Raw genomic sequence first — 24,318 nt, 5'->3', positions numbered from 1 at the left:
TTATAAATCTTGCTTTTTACGGTAGCATAATTTTACCTGCCTATTGCAGGTTTCTAAAAAAAAATGTCGACATGCACGATACTTATGTCGACATCCACATTGATATATCAACATGCAGCATATTTATGTTGAAGAAGAATAAAAGGAAAAGGCGCTCTAACATATTATGGAAGTCTGGTATTTCAAATACATGTTAGTGAATCTTCTGGTATATTGTTTGTTTTCTGATATTTTATGGTTAAAAAAGAAATTTAGATGACCCATTTAAAATATACAGTATTCTTTAAATTTCACATGGTCATTGAAAAATCTTATTTATAGCATGTTTTGTATCGCAAATTGGATTGTATTATTAACGATATAGCAAATATTTTCGAAAACAGAATAAACATTCATTAAATCGCAAACATTTATACTGTATCTTTGATTAGAGAAACTGGTGTAGAAAACAGAAAAATAATGAGTCGCTAAATTTGAAACATTTATATTGCAATACTGGTGATAATACAAATAAATTAATTAGAACCTTAAATCACTTATTTCAAAAAACGGTCAATATGTATAGAGAACCCTGATCTTTCAATTGGCATCATGTGTGAATTCTGTGAAAGATTACACCAGGCCATGGTCCAAACATAAAAAAGATTGTGACAATGGCTTAATAGTATCAGATGGATGTTGAGATCTCCCTTTAAACGATTGAGGAAGGGGGGATTTGAAGATCACCTTTTCCTTTGTCTTTTACAATGCAGAAGTGAAAAAAGAATCAGATAGAGTATAAATATACGATTAGTAGTACTCCTCCGAGCTGACAAGGCAGATAACAATTAACATTGTCTTTGTTAAGCTTGTAATCTTCAGTGTATCTAAAGGGAACTTGGGTTACTCACAATTCTCTTTGAAAGGGGAAAACTTTCAAAATCATATGTCAGTTTTAAATATTTTTAATATTCCCAACAATAACATTGAATTTGAATTACCATATTCATACTAGCTTTCTAAACTACATAGAGATCTTTACAAAGATGCAAAGCGGGTTCCAGTAAATGTTTTACCAAGCAGCATTGAAGAAGACACTTCAGAAGCAATGTACAACAGCGTATTCGAGAGGTAATGTTTTAAAATCACATATAAACACTTAAAAAATTCCATGGAACTTTTAGAAAATTTGAAATCACAAAATTTAATTAAAATCGGTAACATCAAAAGGTACGTTTTTAAACACCTTTACAGCCATTTTAAACGATAAATTACGATCCTTGCTTTTTGACATCAGAAACAGATGATTAAAAAAAAACGGAGCTTACATATTTTACTATTGTTCATTTACAAAAATTATTTCATTCCAAAACATTTTGATTGTACACACAAGTACTCCGAATATGTTATTAAAAAGAAGTATGAGTTTCTGTTTGCAAATATCTATGTATATAGGTTTTGGAGATCAAGTCATCGAACCATCTGTCGGTCCAGGTATTCTAAAGGTAAGAATCGCACCCTTTCTAAGCAGGATCTATCTTTTATTCATATAAAGCAACATTTATCTTTAAAATCAAAACAAAACCTCTGCATGAAAAAAGTCTCTTGCTGTGGCCTCCAATTCAACATTCAGATATTCATTTTCATTTAACCTGTACCATGTCGTTGGTCATTTGAAAACATAATTTTATAAAAATGCACATACGAATAATATATAATTTTCTCAGAATAGATTAAATGTATCAGATTCATGTTAAAATCGCGTATTAAAGATTAAAGGGCAATATGAAAACCATATATCCTTCCGTATTCAATAATCCAGAAGAGAAGAATTAGATAGATTACATGATCATTAAGTATATGTACTGGTCCCTGCTGACAAAGCAGATAACAACATTGTCTTCGTTTGTAAGGCTCATTATATAAATTGTATTTTAGAAGAACTTGGATTTAATCTTACAAGTGGTAGTCCAACTTATACTCACAGTTCCCTTTCTAAGGAAGAAATTCTTCAAAATCATATGTCAGTTTAAGTATTTTTAATATCCCAAAGAACCAAAATGAATTTGAACTACCATATATATACATGTACAACGCATACGTATATTGGATTCCGAAACCTCATAAGAATACAAACAAAGACACATAGCGGGTTCCAGTAAATGTTCAACCAAGCCTCTTTCTTTACTCCTTACTAAGATATTAACAGTAGTGAATGAGAAACTTCAAGAGTACTGTGCAACAATATATTCAAGAAGTGGTGTAAATCAGATGTGGATACTTAAAAATTCCAAGGAACTTTTGGAAAATTAGAAATCACAAGATTTTACCAAAATCAACAGCCTAAAAACTTATGACTTTTCAACTTTATACACAACCATTCCTCACGATAAATTAAAGTCCATGCTTTTTTATATCATTGACAGCTGCTTTGTCAATAAAAATGGAACTCGTTAATTTACTTACCTTGTCACTGGTCATTTTCAAAAATTATTCTGTTAAGAAAGATTGTGATTGTACACACAAGTACGCTTAAGTTGACATCAAAAAGATGCTTGAGTTTCTGATTGACAATATCTATGTTGTTTTTGGAGACCACGTCTTTCAGTAAATTATTGGAATCCCCATGGGTACCAATTGCGCCCCGTTAATAGCAGACCTATTTTTGTATTCATATGAAGCAGAATTTGTGCAAAATCTTATGCGTGAAAAGAAGAAAAATCTTACTGTGGCCTTCAACTCGACATTTAGATATATCGACGACGTTCATTTTTTGAAATTTGGAAAATCTGTAGGCCTCTTTTATTTACTCAGTTCTGACCTTTAGCATTATCACGAAGTGCGAAAATACACGACATTACCGTTATTGCGAACAGAATTTCTGAGTACCATGTAAATATACTTTGTTTAATTATTAAGTGATGATCACTCCTCCGTGACACCTGATTCCAGCTCTGATGTTTTGGAAGTATGTGTTTGCTCTGCTCCAATTTAGTTTTGTTTAATAAACTTTTGAGCTTGAATACTGTTCGCGATTTCCATATATTTTATTGTAAAATTTGAAACTGTAAATTCCATCCCTGAATCCATCGAATGTTATGATGAGCTGGAAAAAACAATGAGAATAATTGACTGAGCGTAGAATTGCGTGTTATTTCAAATTTTGATGTGATTATTGTTCGCCACCTCTCAAATGTAACTTTCTTTAAATGTGTTGCGAAGTCAATCGAAAACAATGTTTAAGGCTTAATGAAGATGAACAATGCAATTAAATAAAAACCGAGATCTTCCTGAATGCGATTCGAAAACAATCTAAGAGCACGGGCACTTTTTTCTGTAACATTCTTTAACCTCACAATATAATAATATCACAAGAACTCTAACTCCAATTTACAAAGAATACTCCCTTTTCATAGTAACATTCATCATTTTCAAAGAAACTGGAAAACTATTGACTGCAACTGGCTGGTCCCCTACTGGAACCCAACGGCCAGGTCCTATAAATGTACCATTCTGGAGCAGAAAACAAAATTTATATTCATGGGATTAAAAAATCATTTGCAATTAATGAATGTAGTGTTTCTACTTTTCGTTTTTTAAATTTACAATATGTACTTTTGGGAACAGTCATTTAAGTTTTAACTAATCAAAATCCGAATATTCTGCCAGAGACTCGGGATCCAGGTCAGGGCATGAGATCAAAAATATTGGTACCCCAAAAAGGTCTTGCTACAAGGAATAAATAAGTATGAAAGCCCTAGAACCATTTTTAAAAAAAATTTGGTAAGGTTAATATTTTTACAAATGGAGATCAAACTTTAAGGCCAAGACTTGAGGTCAAAATTGCTGACCCCCCCCCCCCCTCTTAAGTTTGGTCATATGGAAAACACGATGTCAAGTTAAATATGAATGGTTAGAACCAGCCGTTCAAAAGTTATGGGCAAGGTTAAAGATTTTGCAGGCAAATAGATTGACAGACAAAACATGCAGACGGACAGACCAAAGACAATATCCCTTAAATCTTGAATTCCGGAAGCAAAATTCATCAAGGATTATTGATATTTATTCAAAGGTTGGTCCAAAAGTCATCTGACAGTAGCTACATTTTTTTTCTAATAATCACATGACATTGAATAAAACAAAGTAATCCAAATCAAATTCTATTGAATAAATACAAATTTTTAGCAAAGCAAACACAAACATCTAAAATTAATATAGGCTGGATCAAGTGCCTTGGAAGAGTAAGCATCCCCTGTCAACCGTTTACATCCGTGTGGTCCTTGCCATAATCAGTAAAATGGTGAAAGCCTTAGATACTAAATAGAGTGTAAATAATGGCTTACCAATCAGTTTGAAAATCTTTTATAGGCATTCGACTTAATAATAGATTGTATTTGCTGACACTGTCATTGTATAGACCGTCGAACTTGCAAAATGTTGATATTCAATGATACTGTTAACATCCATGTTTTATCAACGTGTTTGTCAATTGCTTTTCTTGATAAAGGTTATCAAATACGTCTCTTTCAAATAGAATATCTTAATAAAACAGATGTGTCAGCCTCTCTTTTATTTTAAATTCTCTGGGATATATCAGTTGGCATATGAATGGAGGTAACTATTGTGAATTGATAATTGATACTAGAATACCGAATTGTCGAGATGAAGACCAAAGCAAGTGCTTTTTCTTCTTTTCGTTCCAAGTTTTTAAATAAATTCTTCCTCATACTAATAACAGCACGCATTGGTACTTTATGAGAATTCCTACAAGAATTGTTGGTAGATTGATCTCCATAGACATTGTCAATAAGAAACTCGAGCATCTTTTTAAAATCAATTTCAGAGTATTTATATGTATAATCAGAATGTTTTTAAAAAAATTTTTTTGTAATTGAACAATCCACAAATCTTTTTTGTCCAAACTTTTCACTTGTAACCAAATATAACAATGCCTAGATTGACTGATTCATTGTATGTCGTCTTACGTCCCATTTAAGAATTTTTCATTCAAATTGAGATGTTACCATAGTGAGTGTGAAGGGCTCAAATTAATATCTTTACTTGGTACTCAGCTAGGGCCATTAAGTATAGTGGAATCTTTTTCTTGAAAAGTTTTTGTTTAAATTCTACGTCTGGAAATTCAAAGTATTTCCAATTTACTCTCTAATGTTGATATTCTTTAAAATTACATTTCAGCGTTTGATATTTCTAACATTCTTCTCAACAAAAGTAAGTTCGATCTATCCTATAGGACCAATACTGGACCCTAAAATTCATGAAAGCTTTACTAACATACGGCCTGGGTCCAGCAAAGTTTTATTAACCCCTATCTTTACTCTTTACAAAAATAACCTTAAAAGGAAATCTACAAATGTTGTAAATCAGATGTGGAATCTCCAAACTTAAAATACTTTAAGAGGAGCAGGTTTTTCAACAAACTTTCTGAATTTCGACGGATACAAATTGAGATCCTTTATTAGCCGACTTGTTTTCATATTCTTATGAAGCGGAATTTTTTCAAATCTTCTTCATAATAAGAAAACATTTGCTGTGGCCTTCAACTCGACATTCAGATATATTGACGACCTGAAAATCAATTTAAAAAAAACAGACTTTACTTCTATTCATATATGCAAATTCAATATACAATGTGAAATAAAAACTAACCAGTCACGTCTCCGTCATTTTTGAATGTTATACTGATTAAAAGTAAGGCCAACAAACGAAAAGACTTCAGCTTTCCCATCTTCAACTTTCCTTATATTAAAATCCATTCCAGTAAATATGCAACAAAGTTGCAGCAACAAGTAAATTATGCAATGCTGAAATTCGCTTGTGTTCCACCACACAGCAGCAGAAAATGAGGGATGGCAAGCAGCTTCAAAATGACAATTTACATAGTAAACTTAATTGCATCAATGAAACATATGGAGATAACAAACAGTATTCAAAATCAAAAATCCGTAAAACAATACAAAATAGGAGCAGAGCAAACACAGACCTCCAAAACATCAGAGGTGGGATCAGGTGATCACAGGGAGTGAGCATCCCCTGCCGACCCGTCAAACCCGCCGTGTGCTCCTTGTCATGATCGGGAAATAACGGGAAAATTCGTCGTCAATTCAGTGTATAAATAATAGACTAACAATGAGTATGAAAAACGTCAGTCAGTACTTGACTCAATGATAAACTTTATTTGCTAATCTACCATATAGAACTTACGAAATGATGACTTTAAAGGAGACTGCTGGTATTCTTGTTTCATCAACTTGTTTGTCAATAATTTACCTCGTGTTAGAAATTGTTCATACGTAGAGCATGCTCTTGCGTATCGAGTCAGCTGAGATATATAAACTCCGTATGTAGGTGATGAAGATACATGTATATTGCTGTAATTAAGGGAAGTTGACGATTGAAAAGTTGAAGTCATCACATTTATCATAGAGCTTGGTTGTTGAATTACCATTTACGTCTTTTTCATGTAAAACATCAAAATATGAAACAGATGTGTCAGACTCTGTAATATCTTTTATCTCAAGTCACCAGGATATATTGTTTCGAATAAGAATGGAAATTACCATTGTTAATTAAAAATATGTCGTCGATATACCTAAATGTCGAGTTGAAGGCCTCGGCAAGTGTTTTCTTCTTTTCACGCATAAGATTTTGGATACAAAAATAGGTCTGCTAATAACGGGGCGCAATTGGTTCCCGTGGGAATTCCATAAGTTAATTGGAAGACCTAGTCTCCAAAAACAACACAGACATTGTCAATCAAAAACTCAAGCACTTTTTATGTCAAATTTAGAGTACTTGTGTGTGCAATAAGAATGTTTTTTAACAAAATAATTTTTCAAATGACCAATGGCAAGGTAAGTAAATTTACGAGTTCCATTTTTATTGAAAAGCAGCTGTCAATGATATCAAAGAGCCCGGACTCGTGCGCCCTCTCCCTACCCCTTATTGTTTTGTTGAGAATTCAAACTTCCCGAAGAGGAATCAAAGGATGAAAACTCAAGGACAAAAACAGCAGTAGCTATGTACACAAGCATTTGCCGGTCTAGGAATTTTTTTTTTTGGTTGAAAAAATTCTGATTCTAAAACATTTTGACATGCAAAAAACTTCATGCAGAGACTAGGACCTCAAGTCTATATCATTCAGATACACGAGTTTCAAGACAATTTACACGAGTCTTCCTATCTTGGAGAGTCCAGGATAATTTTTCTTTACTTAACATAAATTTTTTATATCTGAAAATCCGCCAACCCTTTCTAATTCCACAAGTGCACAATTTCGAATGTTTTAACTCTTACTCTGAACGGTGTCTGAATGAAAAGATCCTATCGATTCTAAAATCAGAATATAAACTAAATCGTGGGTTTCTTCTAAGATTATCTTTCGATCTTTTAGTTTTGTTCTCGATACGGATACAGGAAGTCTGTATTGATTCCGTGTTTAAAAGATTTAAAGGTAAATTCATTACCCCGGTATGTAAGAAACAAGGATGCCTTTGCTTTTGAAGTGTTACTTTATTTATTAGTTAAAATATATATATGTAATGAAATGCATGTTTCTATATATACAAAACGTGGCATATGTGTCAGTCCGTAAACTATACCGGGGGGGGGGGGAAACAAGGATTAGCCGTTAAAATATATGTAATGAAATGTTTCTATATATACAAAACGTTTTTGCAAAGATAGACATCATTTAGGCATCAAACTTTGGGGCGCAGGTTTAGCCCCCCCCCCCTCCCACTTTCAACAGGCAGGTTGCAGTGTAGTCGAAGAAGGGTAAGTGGTAGTGTTTGAAAGAAAAATTTGGTGCTGAAAGAAGTTCAATCCCCCCCCCACCCCGTGTTAGGAAAATAAGAATAGTCACATTTTTTTGGTTGTCAAGTTTTTTTTCAGGTTTTCTCTTTCACTCACCCCCCCCCCCCCCTCCTCAATTTGATTCCGACGCCAATGCGTGGACATAGTAGGTGGGGTTAAAGATGGACAACCCTAACTCGAATCTCTAATTCTAACCCTAAAAAAATAGTTAAGAAATTTTATATTTTATTTATAATAATAATGATTAATTAAAAATAATGTTAGATTTATAAAATATTACTATCTTATAATGGTTTGGAGTTTAGATTAGTATGATAAATTGCAGATTATTTCTTTTAAGGACCTTTCAGCTGGGACAATACACCCGCGTTTCTCAGATCTAAAACAATTTGCACCTCGTTTAAAACCCGTTTCAATCGAAAGGCAAACCATTCCAGTATTTCCAGCAGGTATTTGATTGAGGAAACATTTACTTAAAACATCCCTGTCCGGAGATTGCACGCCATGAACTTCGATAAGGAATACATGTAGTTTATTTAGTTCTCATTTCTTGTGGGCCCAATGCTTTGACCTCTGACCTTCTCACGTAGACTTTCTTTTTTTCAATTCTTTAATTTTAAATTTAAAAAGGGAAGTACAGTCTGATGCGATCCCTGTCGCGTGTGAATGTTCCTGGGAACATGACATTGGTCGTAAAACACACACGCTCGCAGTGTCACCACGGGAATATAACATGTGTGACGGAATTTTATTTACACAACTTCATTATGTCCAACAGTCATTGAAAAGCTATTTCTGCTGAGTTTGAAATAGATGAAATATTTTTTTTGTTAATGACTAATATCACGCAGACAAGCACCGATATGACAAGTGTATTTTCAAGCAGCTAGTTTACCATTCAGTTAAAGCAATATCAATGTAGAATTCCAATTTCATTTCGAAATAGCAGTAAAAAAAAATATCTGACCAGAGCTATTTCTCACTCATTTTATTATGCTTCAGATTTTCACAGGTATAAACATGGAAGAAATACTTTTATGCAAATATTACAGAGGGACGGATTAATAACAAAATTCAATTCAAAAAGAAATTAACATAATATAATACATAAATATACATGCATTAGAAATACATTTTTCAGTGCATGTCTGTGACAGTTTTGTTCATCAGAATTAGATACAGCTGACCTGTGTATGGGACAATGACACAGTGTCCTACACCACATACATTTATTCCTGTTAACTTTATTCAGTATGACACTACCTTGCTTGATAATGCACAGTCTCCTCTTTTTCTTCAGTCTATACAGAGTGCTTTGGCACACATACAACAACAAAAAATTATGCAGTTGTTCAAATCAGGTGTTTCAAAGTAGTAGAACTACTCTAACTCATTATTATAGTGAATAAAAATGTGCCTTACAGAATTTTACAGAAAAAAAATTAAATGACTCATCATGAAATGGGATAGATATCCTATTTGGCAACAAGCAATTTGCAACAAATGCTGAACACAGTTTTTTGTTCTCCCTATTTCAATGCTGCGAGGACCAGACTGTTCTCCACTCCTCCCACGGCTAGTAACCGACCCCCCATCACAGTGTCCAGGGCTTGTACAGGGTGATGCAACTGGATTGTACCAATAACCTAATCAAAAAAGGGAGACAACTCAATATTAAATAAATAAAAATTGTGAAAATTAGATAAGTCAAATTCGAAAGTAAAAATGTTTAAAGTAAATACTCTTTAATCCAAAAGAAAGATAAATAAAACTTAACAAAAAGGTAATTATAACTTAATTTTCACTATAAATTAAAGGAGGCAATGGGTTGTTTATTTCGTACCTCCCCCGTTTCAGTGTTGATGGCCTGTACACTGTTGGTACCACTTCCTCCGGCCACCACCACGTCGTTATCACAGAACTGGGCACAGTAGAGGTAGGCTCCGTCATGTCCCTTGTAGTTAAATGGCACGTCCTTCTCCAGTTTACCCTCCGTATAATTCCAGACCTGTAGGGCATGTGTTGCTACCCACGATCCAGTTAAAATTTTCATTCCCTAAATAAAAAAAACATATTTGATATCAATCTGAAAATCATAGAAAACAGGGTTAAATTCTTACCCTCTGGGAGCCATGACTTGGATAATAGTATTTCAAAGTTAAAGGAAAAGCAATATGCAATGGGGGTGGGGGGGGGTATTTAAATTCAATTTGTCCTGACTAAAGCCCCCTCCCCCAGACTCTCTGGGATGAGGTTGTGCCACAAAAGGGATTCATGATAAAATTGCAGAGAGAGTGATGTATAAAGCATTGTTGCCCCCTTGTCTTTTGACTGAATTATTTATCTGTAGTGTTGTTGTCTTTTGACTGACTTACTTATCTGTAGTTTTTGTTTTTTGACTGAGTTATTTATCTGTAGTCGTACCTTTAGGTCCAGACTGTCCCCACAGATATGGGGTCCGTGAATCGTCCTTTTTACGCCATCATTAGAACGAGCATCCCAGATCTGTCAAGTAAATCAATGCAGCCTTGGAGTAATACTCAGTTATAATGATTAATAAACAGATGCTGAAACTAACAAGAAGATTATATTACAACAGTTTGTTTTTGCTATTATTTTACTTTTGAGCTAGAATTAAGCTAGAATTAAGTTCATTTTTTGCTACTGCACTTTAAAATATATAACTGCATAAGCGATAACCATAAGCTTTACTGTATTGGGTAGAAGTGTTTAATTATTACTAATTTCAAGATGAATTTCAGCAGCAGGTAAAAATAAGCACAATTTGTAACCATTAACCACCCTCCATTTACAGTCCATAAACATAAAAGCCAACTGATTTCAACTTGAAAGAAAAGCCTGATTGCATTTTATGTCTTTCCTCCCACAGAAGATTTTATAATTGCTGTAAATCTATACCTGCCTGCTTCTCACCAAGAGGTTTTCAGTGCCACTTTTATTTTATATTTTATTTGACATTTCATTGCATGGTAGTAAAGACAATGAAAACGATACCCGACAAAAGTAATTATCAGAAATACAACACTTAACAGTGCAACTACAAAATTGTTGCGTCTGCATTTAACAACAAATCAATAGGTTCATTCTGGATTATGATTTCAGCAGGTATATTTCAGTGATAATTTTATAGTCCTCCATTAACTGCACTCAGACATGCAGTAATGAGTGCTGCCTACCTTAAGGTGGTTTTCCCATCCACCTGTGATAAAAATGTCGTCATACTCTGGGTGGTACTTAAGGGCATATACTCGCATTGCACATCCTGCTGTCTGTATTTCTGTTGGATTCTTTTTTTCATTATATCCTTCATATGAATGAACCACCTTAAAAAATCAAAATATTAAGCCATCTATAAATCAAAATAATTTCAGCAATAAAACTACAGGTACCTTAAAATATAAAAAAAAAAAAACAGTCTGCACATACAATGGAATTATTTGATAAGTGAGCAATTAAGCTTTTTAGAAAGTAAAGATATAACATTATTATATATAACAAATGAATTGACTATTATGGATTGAAATATCTCAGAGAAAGCAGTGACTATAGAATCTGCTAAATCTTTCAGTAGTTTTATCCCAGATAAATATATCAGTACTGCACAGTTACAATAAAAGTTGAACTTCCTTTATTATTTGCTCCATTTCACACAAATGCCACATACCTGTCCTGTTTTGGAGTCATAAATTCTTATTTTCAAGTCTCTCCCTCCAGTAGCAAATCGTAAGCCATCATAATCAAAATCTAGACAGTTAATTTCATTACCAATCTCTGTAAGATGAATCCGTTTGTAAGTTACAAATGACATCATTTAAACAGTTCAAAAAATGTAATCTCTAATTATCTACCAATTTTTGACTTTTACAGCAAAAGATATTCCCCAGATATTTAAGCATCTTGGCTAGCCAAGATGACATTTAATGAGGTAAATCTGACATTAAAGTTTGATCTTTTAAAATTATTTTCGCAAGATATTGACTCTTTATGCAGCGAGACATAATTTTCACAAATTGTTGTTTTTCCTGTACATAATTGTAAAGAATACTTTTATACACGAGTATGACATTTTCGCAAGCTCATTTTCTCATGTAATTACGCAAAAATAAAGTTCTCACTCATAAAAAGTGATTTACAGTTCATCACAGCATATCTCAGTTTTTTATGCCAAAATCTTAATGTCATTGGACAACTTATTTTCTTCATTTATATTCTAAGAAATTCTTTAAATCGCCTCAATCAACCACAGAAATGAAAGTGCATTCATTTTTTGATGATCCATGATCTGACACCATTTTACAAGAATTTTTTTTTCTTCACTTCAAGAAGTTTGAAAAAATGTTGAAAAGAATTTCTGAGTCAAGTTAATTGACATTTTTGGTTTAATTTCCTTGAGAATTTTTTGGCATAAAAACTGATGGCAGTTCTGTATTGTGGAAATAGACAATTAAAGAAACCATTTCCCCTATGATATTGATTTCTTGAAGAGTAAAATCCAAATTATGTTGATTTTGAAAGAGTCTTGAAAACATTGTATTTTTGCAAATTCATCTATTTCAATGTACTTTGATATGAACATTTTTAAATATCATAAGAGTTTTACCCTCTATATTTTCATAAATGTAACCTGATTTGGAAAATTATGTAGGAAGAAGTGGGCATGTGCCACCTCATCACACCCCCTTTAAATATACTTTATTTTATGAAGGTCTGTATAGGTTAAATTCTGTGTACCTTTAGCAAACTCTGTAACTTCCCCAGTGTTGGTGTTACAGGAGAAGATATTCCCGTCTGAGGTCGTGGCCAGTAAGATGTGATGCGCCTTTGGGTGGAACCTCATACACATGATGGCCATCCCCCCATAGCGAGACTTCCTCAGCTCCGACACTAGCTCCCCTGTGGCAGAGCTGTACAGCTACAACAAATCACAGATAGAATCAATCATAAATACTACAACTCAATGGCAAGAACCTTATTCAAAATACAAACTTGTGAAAAAAAGTTTGCTGAGAAGTATTTTCAAAATCAATGGTCCTCAAATAATCATATGATGAAAGATCAAATTCAGACAAGAGGTTTAGATGTATTCTTGAGTTTTCAAAGTGGATTTAACACAGAAATTACCCAGTAATGATAACCTTTGCAGATTATCCTGAAGGACACATACAGAGTTTACATGATAAAGACTGCAATGCATACTAAATTTGAATCTTTGTTATATATAAATCCCTGCATGGGAATTATTTCCTTGATACAATGATAATGTATTGATAATGCAGAATAAAATATTAATACTGAAAGGCCTTCGAACACTATGGATAAAACTGTGTAACAGGAATGGAGAAAATATAAGGTGCTGGTCAGACTAGGAATCGAACCCAGGTCCACTGCATCACTAGTCAGGTGTTTTAATCAGTAAACTACCCTGGCTGATATCTACAGCCCAAACTTTAAATTACATATGATGCAAAGAATAAATTGCTGCATAAGTACAACATAAATTTCATGTTTATAGGAGGGGAGGAAGGGGGGAGGGGGCTTTACATTTAAATAATTAGTGATAAGAGGAAGGTTCAGTACCTATGTCTAAGATTTCAAAATCACTGTAAACCTAAGGTACACATGTGAACATCATTATCAGTCTAAATGCTTCAGTCTTACAGAAATATCATAAGGAGCACAGTTTTCAGTTTGTACCTTTTTAAAACTTTGTGTTTTCTTAATATTTGCTTTTGATATGGCAACACTTTTATCTAGCATTTGCATGATTTTGCAATATTTGGATATTGATTTTTTTTTCCCCTTTAAGGTCAGACGAGACGTTCCTCAAAATCTGTTTTGTATATCTTCGTAATGTATGAAAAATATTCAAAATTTTAATAACATTCTGATTTCTAAACCAGTTTCTAAACGTTTTTAAAAGATCCAAACACTTAAACATTTGAAATTGGAAAATTATTTTTCTTCCCCAAAGGATTATATAAGAAAAACTACCCCTGGTATCTTGCAGAAATGTCTGGTAAGGTACCTCAATTGTTTGTGATTCGGAGATCAGTTTCGAAGAAATATGCACAGCAATTAAAAAGTTAAAAACAAATAAAAGTTGTGGAGAAGATTGTATTGTTAACGAACTGTTTATGAAATGTGGCAATGAATTGCTCCCGCTGTTACATAAACTCTTTAATAATATTTTTAACTCCGGTTTTTACTCTGAATCATGGTCTAAATGGTTTATAACTCCATTGTTTAAAAAAGGGGATAAGAATGATGTCAACAATTATCGTGGTATATCTATTGTAAGCTGTTTTGGTAAATTATTTACAAGTGTGCTCAACAATAGGATATTGGAATGGGAACACTCCTATGATATATTGACTGATGCACAATTTGGGTTCCGTAAAGGAATGTAAACAACTGATGCTATTTTTGTTCTGTAATCCCTTATAAATAAGTAACTTTCTACTAAGAAAAGATTATATTGTTGTTTTGTTGACTTTCAAAAAACATTTGATTCTGTTGATAGGATAAAATTATGGCAAAAATTATTTCATTTAGGCATTCAAGGTAAAATGTTAAAGATAATTAAATCTCTATACAGTAATGTTAAAAGTTGTGTTAAATACAACGGTTATCTCAGTGATTACTTTCAAAATGACATTGGTCTAATGCAAGGGGAAACATTATCACCAATATTATTTTCACTATATGTAAATGATTTCGAGGTTGGTTTTATATCAGATAACTGTCCATATATTGATTTGCAGATGTTAAATTTATTCATACTTATGTATGCAGACAACATGGTTATTTTTTCTGAATCTCCAGAGGGCTTACAAAAAAATGTTAAAAACACTGTACAGTTATACTGAAGAATGGAGCCTTTCTGTTAATGTAACAAAAACAAAGATTGTTGTCTTTAGAAATGGTGGTAAATTACGTAATAATGAATCCTGGTTCTATAATAATGCTGAATTAGAAATTATGAATGAATTTAAATATCTAGGTATGTTATTTAACTTTAATGGAAAATTTTTAAAAACACAGAAACATGCTACTGAACAAGGAAGAAAAGCTATGCTTACTATTTCAAGTAAATTAAAGAGGTATGAATTTAATGTAGAAACTCTATGCTCAATTTTTGATACTTATGTATGCAGCGTATTACTTTATGGAACTGAGATATGGGGTTTTCATAGATGTTCTGACGTAGAAAAAGTACATTTAAATTTTTGTAAGAATATTCTTGGTATGGGAAAGAAAACCTCAAACAGTTTGATTTATTCAGAGCTCGGGCGTTTTCCACTAGCAGTTACAATGAAATTAAGAATATTTAAATATTGGATCAAATTGAGAACAACTGAAAATTGCATTCTTAAGTCCTGTTATGAAAGTATGGTATTACAAAATGACAAATGGATTTTACAAATTAAAAAAGAATTGTCCCTTTTAGGCCCAGGCCAACTTTGGACGTAAAATAATCTAAATGATAGAGCTTACAACATTATAAAACAATGACTTTTAGATGTCTCAAAGCAAACTATATTAGAAAATATACCAAATTCTTCAAAAGGTAATTTATATCAACATTTAATTGACAATTTCTGTTTGCAGTGGTATTTAACAAAACCTATTGACAAAAAATTTGGACAGTTATTAACAAAATTTAGGTTATCTAACCACACGTTGAATATTGAAACAGGTCGACACCATAACATCCCTAAGAATAATAGATTATGTACATGTTGTAATCTCCATGATATAGAAGATGAATTTCATTTTATTTTGAAATGCCCATTGTATATTGAGCTAAGAAAAATTTTTTTGAAGAAGTATTATTATACTAAGCCAAGTGTCTTTAAATTAATTCAGCTGTTCAGTTCCAATAATATTAAAGATCTCTTAAATTTGGGCAAATTTTTGAATGCTGCAACAATATTAAGAAAAAATAAAATTGAGGTATAGGATAATTTTCATGTATGTGGTTTTTTTTTACGTTCACTCTCTCTGTATGTTTTTTCTTATTATTATCATGTTTGTATTATCTGATGAGCCAGTTGGCTTAAAGAAATAAAGAAACTGAAACTGAGTAAACATGTTTAATTAGCAATACTTCAATGACAAACTCTGAGAAAAAATTATCTATTATTAAGGAACGTCTCGTCTGTCCTTAATTAAACAAAAATCAAGCTGAAATCCAGTAAATGCAGTCAGTACAATTTAATTGGCAGATGAGAAAGGAGAGATAACTGACACTGACTATTTGGGCTTCCATCTACTAGTACTTAATTGTTCAAAGTCAAATTTATACTCTCTATTGTCTGAAAATTTTTAATTTTATCATTATATTACATTGCTTGTTATGATTTTATGATTCGCTGTTCTCTTTCATACATTGTAGATCATTGTAATGCAAACTGGTATATTAATTTAATACTCATTCTGAGGTTTCATACTTGCATATATAAAAGAGGAAAAAATAAATGTACAACAAGAAAGCAGTACTGATCAATGGCAGTTGACAAAATTAATACATGCATGTCTGAATCAATAATATTAAATAATTTTATAATTATCTGCGTCCCTACCCTGATGGCCCCGTTTCCGTGACCCACGGCCAGCTGTTCCCCATTGTATGAGTACTGGAGGGAGTAGATATGGTCCAGCGCCGGGTCATAAGGAATCTCCTTAATTATCTCCAACTTAGTAAACTTCTCAGGCCAATTCTTACCTGCCAAAAAAAAAAAATCCTTCTCTGTACTACAGATTTAGGAGAAGCTGAAAATGAGCATTATATATAACTATAGCCATAAATTTTTTTATAGTCATATCCATGTAGTAATGAAATATTTGTGTTAAAACATTTTTTATTTATATTATATACAAAGCTGGTGTTCTTCTTAGTGGTACTTTCATTTACAGATTTAAGGACTGAAAAATTGTATCTGAATTGAAAGATTATTTATCTATGGTCACACAAACTATAACAACTGTAAAGGGAAAGGAGAAAAATGGGATGGACCAGACCAGGATTTATCATTAACCATAAGATATGATTCAATACCTTTTTTAATAAGAGAATTCAGAAAACTATACAATAAGTACTAAAAATTCTACACCCCCCAAGCTCCAATGAAAAAAAAATGATGTAGGAAGAAATCACCATATCACACAGCTATAATCAAAGGCAAAGAAAATGAGCTTACAGCTAATTGTTTAATAAAAATAATGATTTTAAACCAGAGTCAATCTCTAGCATAAAATATTAAAATCGACCATTGAAAAAGATTTAATCCATATAGTTCATATACTACACCTTTTCAAGAAAATCAATAATAATTGATTTCATGTTCAAACATCGCAGGCTGAGATTACATCTAGAGAATGAGACTGGAGAATGTAAAACGAATTCTATAGGGCTATTGGTTGACTGATTGACAATAAAATAACCACAGACAGGCTGATGTTGGATATCTGCTGCTAGTTATTAGCCCTGTCAACTGAACACCAGCACATTAAACAGAGAATGACTGGACCATAAATCTGACAAGGAAAGAGGGAAATGAAGAGTCACTGAACAGATTTAACAATCCATCTGTCAATCATAAAGACACGTGCAGAGCCACTTCTGAAGTTATTAGTGCTTAAACGATGTTAAAGAACTTAATCCCTGTAAAATGTCAATTTAATTCACTGAAATGAATATATCTTCCATGTAATCATGATACATGTAATAATTATATAAGAATTGAATGATCCTTGAGTTTTTAGTACTTTACAAGTAGACACAAATTGCATGAAAGGAAGAAGTTGTAAAGGACAGGCCAGGATTTGAACCTAGGTCTCCTGAACATTAGTCAGGTGATCTACCAACAGATCTCTCACTGGCACCAACAAAGACCCAGTCTGGCCTTCAAAATCCTCCCTCCTTTACTGTTTGTTTTTCATCCAAGGACACCAATCCAGCCTCTTCCATGCCAGGTCTTTTACCTGTCACTTCCACGGACGACATAGCTCCAAATGCAACATATAGGGGAAAAATCTGATGGACAAGACCATTTTTAACCCTGAACAACAGACAGAATAATATTAATGCTCCATCAAATGAACTCTATAGAGATGCTCTACAAACTGAACCTTAGAAAGATACTCTACCAACTGTTCTCAAGACAGGTTTTCTACTAACTAAAATCTAGAGTCTAGACAGGTGCTCTACCAAGTTCTCTATATAGGTGCTTTAACTCTAGACAGGTGCTCCACTAAATTAACTCTAGACAGGTGCTCCACCAATTGAACGCTAGTCAGGTGCTCTACTAACTGTTCTCTAGACAGGTGCTCTACTAACTGAATACTAGACAAATGCTCAACCTAAAGAACTATAGAGAGGTGACCTACTAACTAAATTATTGGGCCACTGGCCATTGAACAAGCCTGATTATCATATTACCCCTCCTTAAATGTCTTTGATTCCCAAGGAAACCAACCCAGGTTCTCCCATTGTAATTTCTTATTTCTTCCAATCCCTTCCAGAACAGTGATAATGTGAGTGCCCAGGCCAGTATTCAAACCTCGGCCCCCTGAATTGAATTTATGTGTTTTTGATAGGTTTGTTACCAAAAGCTGAAGTTGCTTATGAATCGTGTGGACATTTCTTGCACATTTATAAAAGATGGCTTACAGAATACCTATATCTCTACACAATGCAGCAAGTACCTGTGTCTACAGGTGAAGAATACACCTGTCTGTAAAGTGAAGTAAATACCTGTATCTCTACCTGTCTGAAGCTCTTACCTTGCTCAATTACTTGTCCAGCCTGCAGAGCTTCTTGACGGCGTCGGGCCATTCTTCTTCAATAAACTTTTTTATTTAACAAAAGACGAAGCAGTCACAGAGTTTTCTCTACACGTATAATGTCTCTCAGCCAAAATACAGCCACATTCAGATTGTCACTTATACACAGTACATGTCCAAACCAGACATCAATAGAACAGTTTTATGGAGTTCCACCTGTTAAAATATTTTAATGACTTTCAATATGGCAAACAGCTTTTAAAATTAAGAGCTTGACATCATTTCTAAAAAGAAACTAAAGTTGTTCATTATAGATTACTGTCATTAAGTTTTATGAAGAAAATGCAATAAAATTAATGTCCCTGCTTTGAATTTTCTGATCACCAGGTTCGAGGACATTTAAATTCCACATTCTTGGAGAAGAGTTAGCTGTATTAATCAAGTCTGACACACAATGCAGTGTAGAATATTGAACTCACTGTGTAAAATGCATATATAATGAGGATTCGTGAAGCTTTATTTAATGGCAGAATAGTTTAAAGTCTCTTTTGTATACCCTAGTACAGACAATGTTGTTTTGTGGACTGTTTACAATTTGCTTTAATAAAATGTTTTAAGATATTAACGTATCAAAAATACAATGTTTTTATGCATCTAAATAATTATACATGTAAGATAAGCTTTATCAATCTAGAACTAATTTTACCATTTAAAACTTCAAACTGGATTTTAAGATTTAACTTATTTTTCTATTTATTATCATTATATTCTGTACTACTGGTACTTTAATAGAATGGTGATGCTACATGAGGTGACTTGCATTGGACATAAATACAGGATAGAAAATTAATAAACAATTTTCTTTCATAGCAAATTAAATGAAAAAATGCTCCTTACCTTTTAGTATGCAAACTTCACAAAAAAGAGATAAACAATGCTATTCAATAAAGGTTACGTGAGGTTTTTAAATTTGACTTTAAAAATATTTACTGAGAGAGCTTGGTGGTCATTGAATTCAAAGTGGGAACACTCTGAATACAAAGCCTATGGTATTAGACTGAACAGTTTACAGCATAACCTTTAAATTAATAAGATCAATGATTGATCACAATACAATCTAAATAGCTGGCTCATTCTAGTTCTGGGTAAAAGCCTAATCAAATTGTTTACAGTGCCAGGGTCCTCATTCAATCAAGAGGTCAATTTAGATATTTGTGTTCTTTGCAGATTTTAAGGATAAATAAATAGAGATTTTTTTTCCCTAGATTACACATACAGTCAAATCTTGTTATCTCACACCCAGTGCAAGAAACAGACAGAATTCAAAATTATATTTGAAAACTGAAATAGGAGGGTTTATAAGTTATCAATAACATAAATAAAAAGTGTTTGGGACTTAAAATTCATTTCAAAATATTCATGGTTATTCAGATATTGATGTTTAAAATACTGAAGTTCAACTGTATTTGAAATCATGGAATCCAGTTGTATGATGCCATAATGACTTGACTGGGTAGTACCAAATCCTTCCACACCTATGATACATTTATAATCATACATAAATGATATACTCAAGATTAACCCTGTAACTTTCCTTGAGCTGTTTTAAGTTAGATAAGACACACTTTCAATTGACCATTATCAGTAAGCTTTATATCTCCTTTTAAGCATTGTGACAAATAGTGGAGTTATTTAAGGTGAATCAATATACAACAGACTTTACACTTGTAGTCTAGTAAATTTTTTAATACCTGCACATGTAGTTCAATTCTTCCAAAGGAGGAATAACCAAGTCAATAAATCTAATATAATAAATGTGAAAATAATAAAATAATACATTCAAATGAAATCACATATTCATTTACACAATACGCAAAGTGATCAGTATTTCAGACTGTAAGTGCATGGACTAATAATTATTATTTATTTTTGGGGTTAAAAAATATATTGTCTTCTGGCAATTTCTTCAGGCAAACTTGAATCTACATTATCTCAGGATACTCCCATATCAATATTACTGATCATGGATTTGCTGAAAATTTTTATTTTTAATGACTTTTTTTCACATATGTACATGTATTCCTATGTAAAACTCTGATTGCTCATTGTGGCCCAAGTACATGTATGAAACTAATATAGACAAGAGGCCCATGGGCCACATCACTCACCTGAGCACATGGGCTAGTTAAAAAACACAAATCAAGTCAGTATTGAAAAGTTTACTTGTTGGGGGAGGGGGGATTTGAATTTTTATTACTTGAGAATGTCACCATTTCAATAAAGCATACATACATAATTTTCCATACTTGAGAAGGAGAGTTTTAAAGATTTTTCCTATATAATTCCATCTAAAGATTTGATTGCCCATTATGGCCCCACCTTATCCCAGGGGTCATTATATGAACAAACTTGAATTAACTCAAACTGAGGATGTTTCCCTATTAATATCACCAATTATAGCTTTGCTGATCTTGAGAAGAAGATTTTTAAAAGATTTTTCCTATATATTCCTATGTTAAACTTTGATCAGGCATTATTGCCCCACCCTTTCCTCAGGGGTCATGATTTGAACAAACTTGAATCTACACTACCTAAGGATGCTTCCACATGAGTTTTCTCTTTGCTGGCCCAATGGTTTGGAGAAAAAGATTAAAGATTTTTCCTATATACTCCTACGTAAATATTCATCAGCCATTATGGCCCCGCCATACCCCCGGGGGTATATCCTATATATTCCTATGTAAAACTTTTATCAGCCATTGTTGGCCCGCCTTACCCCCGGGGGACATGATTTTAACAAACTTGAATCTATATTACCTGTGAATGCTTCTACATGAGTTTCACCCATCATGGTCCAATGATTCTGGAGAAGAAGATTTAAAAAAATCTTATAATATTTATTATAGTCCTTAGTCAAACTTTGATCAGCCATTGTGGCCCCGCCCTTACCCCGGGGCATGATTTGCATAAACTTGAATCTACACTACCTGAGGATGCTTCCACATGAGTTTCATCTTTCCTGGTCCAATGGTTCTGGAGAAGAAGATTTTTTTCCTAAAAAAAATTTCCTTTATATTACTATGTAAAACTTTTATCAGCCATTATGGCCCCGCCCTACCCCCGGGGAATATGATTTGAACAAACTTGAGTCTTCACTACCTGAGGAAGCTCCCACATGCGTTTCATCTTTCCTGGCCCAGTGGTTCTGGAGAAGAAGATTTTTAAAGATTTTTCCTATTTATTCCTATATAATCATTTGATCAGCCATTGTGGCCCCGCCCTACCCCAGGGGGTCATGATTTGAACAAACTTAGATCTTAAGGATGCTTCCACATGAGTTTCATCTTTTCTATCCCAATGGTTCTGGATTAGATTTTTAAAAAATGCCATTAATTTTTCATTAACTCATAATTATCTCCTCTTGGAAGAGGGCTTGGCCCTTTATTTGAACAGCGGGCATATGTGGAAATTCTCAACATTGAATCCCCGTTACCCAAGGATTTCTTCTGTTGTACTTTGTGGTGAGTTTGGTTGACGTTACATTGATACGACCTGTCAGTGTCAATCGTAATCATTAAAGTGTTTGATTTAACCGAAGAAATTACAATATGATTGAAAATGTGAAAAGTTTACGTTCACAACGACAACGACAACAACAACGACAACAGACAAATTTTGATCAGAAAAGCTTGTCCTTATAGTTATTATAAAAACCTTATTTTTTGTTGCACAATCATATCTCTGCTATATGAATGAATTTTGAGTAGGGCATCAAATTTCAATGGGCTGAGCTAAAAATGTAAAAATTCATTCTGAACTTTAGTATTTTAAAACTTTAAGAATGATTGATATGCCTTATCTTACCAACAAACAATATCTATCCTAGCTGTTGGACTGAACCTTGCAGTCTTTCTCTTAGCTGCAGAACTGTAGTGTTATGGTTTTATATATTAGTCCAATCTACAGATCCCATATTTTATGTGGATTTTACCACCTGTTTTGGTAACCCTTTAAAGTTGTCTTTGCAGGCAATAAACTTGCTTGATTTGTATTTTCTGATGGATTTCAGAATAATATTCAAATCAGCTAGTTAATCCCCTGTACAGAGGACTATGAAGGGTTGGAAGGTGGATAAAATGTACAGGTTGGTTAATAAATAATATGTCTAGAATTAGGGAGTGAAAGGGAGTTGGTTGGCCAATGCTAGAAATTAGTTGAGAAATTCTCCCCAACAATGCACAAAAAATCTTGTGCCATAATATATAAAACCATATCGCACATTTTTTGCATTATAGGATCTAATTAAAATTTCAAACTTATCATATTGTTTGGTTCAGCATTATGGTCAAAGAACAAATTTCAATATAAGACTAATATATAAAACCATATTGCTACAGCTTTGAGGTAGCAGATTAACAAAGAGAAAATGCACTTCCATATAGTTGTGCACCTCACTCCAAAGGAACAACTTTTTCAAATTTTATCATAAAATGGTTGATTAATACCCATTTTCAAAGCATTAATTTATTTCAGACTATGTTACCCCCCCCCCCACCCCTCTGAAATATTTGCTAGACAATCATCAATATATATACTTGAAATAAAACCCAGAAGCAAAGGAAAATATTTTCAAAGAATTGATTTTTATATATAATCCCTAATTAAAATTTCAAAAAAAAATAGCTGTCACTTTTATTTCTATGAATTATTTGAGAAATGGAACAGTGTTTTAGAAAGCCTTTTGTTAAGCAGATTCTTGAAACTATTACATGTAGACTAGTACAGAGTATTGTTAAAGAGTAATCGATTACCATATCAATCAAAATTTACTTTGTTGAACTTGTCATACTAACAATGAATTGTTTTAATGTGCAAAAATTAAAGAAGATAAAAAAAAAAAAGAAAAACTGGTTTTCTTTTCCAACATTACATAATCACACTTGTTTATATTCAAAGGCTCTGAATATGTCATTGGGGCACTCCTGAAATAAATTTATCCAGATATTATAATTTAAGAAACAAATGATCATACCTTGTGCACTCATTCAGGATCATGCTTGATTACAATTCTAAGAAGCACTCATAGTGTGTATTTCAGGCCCTCATGAAAGGGCTCTCATAAATTAATTTTGACAAATATTTACTTGGATCATATTAAAAAAAATTGGGGGGTTTGTGCATGCATCATATGGGGTGCAGTGACTAGCACACGGTCATTAAACAAACTGCAAAACTGGAGTTATGATATAAACACAGACACTTGAAACTGAATACAGAACATGGATTGAACCATCTTTGGAAAGACTTCAAAAATGGCAGTGATACATAATTTTCTTCAAATTCAAAGTTAGAAAAGATCAATTTTATTATGTTACATTTATATATCCAGATATTGAGCATATTTGGGAAAATGTCACATATGCTAATAAAGACATAAAAAACTTCTTCTTCTTTCTAAAACTAGTAGAGGAAATTCGGGCTAAGTAAATCCCCGCGCATAATTTAAAAGTGTGTAGTTTTTTATATGTTGACCTTGTTTAGACACAAAGGTTTTTATGGTTTGTTTATCACATACCTTTCTGTTTTTGGACGAAAATGAAATGACTCAAAAAGTCAGATATAGGCTACCATTCAACTTGGTTGCTGCAGACGCTTTCTTGGTTCACTGAATATGCGCACAGAGACCGGAAACACTTTTCG

General features: G+C 33.0%; 1 protein-coding gene across 3 annotated transcripts; it reads right to left on the bottom strand.

The window, feature by feature from the left end:
- Window positions 1-8,775: 8,775 nt before the first annotated feature.
- On the bottom strand, window positions 8,776-24,251 carry LOC134248535 (F-box/WD repeat-containing protein 7-like). Of its 3 annotated transcripts, none has more exons than XM_062730929.1 (9): window positions 24,194-24,251; window positions 18,619-18,834; window positions 16,416-16,558; window positions 12,565-12,745; window positions 11,498-11,604; window positions 11,010-11,156; window positions 10,237-10,317; window positions 9,656-9,868; window positions 8,776-9,458 (listed from the first exon to the last, which is right to left on the bottom strand). In XM_062730929.1, exons 2-9 carry the CDS (start codon window positions 18,668-18,670, stop codon window positions 9,342-9,344), a joined length of 1,041 nt encoding a protein of 346 aa, XP_062586913.1. In that variant the 5' UTR covers window positions 18,671-18,834; window positions 24,194-24,251; the 3' UTR covers window positions 8,776-9,341. The 3 variants fall into 3 exon arrangements, with proteins under 3 accessions (XP_062586913.1, XP_062586912.1, XP_062586914.1); XM_062730928.1 differs by lacking the exon at window positions 24,194-24,251 and adding an exon at window positions 19,516-19,596; XM_062730930.1 differs by lacking the exon at window positions 24,194-24,251 and adding an exon at window positions 19,003-19,024.
- Window positions 24,252-24,318: the final 67 nt, after the last annotated feature.

This window comes from Saccostrea cucullata, unplaced genomic scaffold, assembly GCF_032062105.1.
Source record: "Saccostrea cucullata isolate Sc308-1 unplaced genomic scaffold, CSIRO_AGI_Scuc_v1 ctg55, whole genome shotgun sequence".
Lineage (NCBI taxonomy): Eukaryota > Metazoa > Mollusca > Bivalvia > Ostreida > Ostreidae > Saccostrea > Saccostrea cuccullata.
This window is presented reverse-complemented; position numbering and strand designations above follow the sequence as displayed.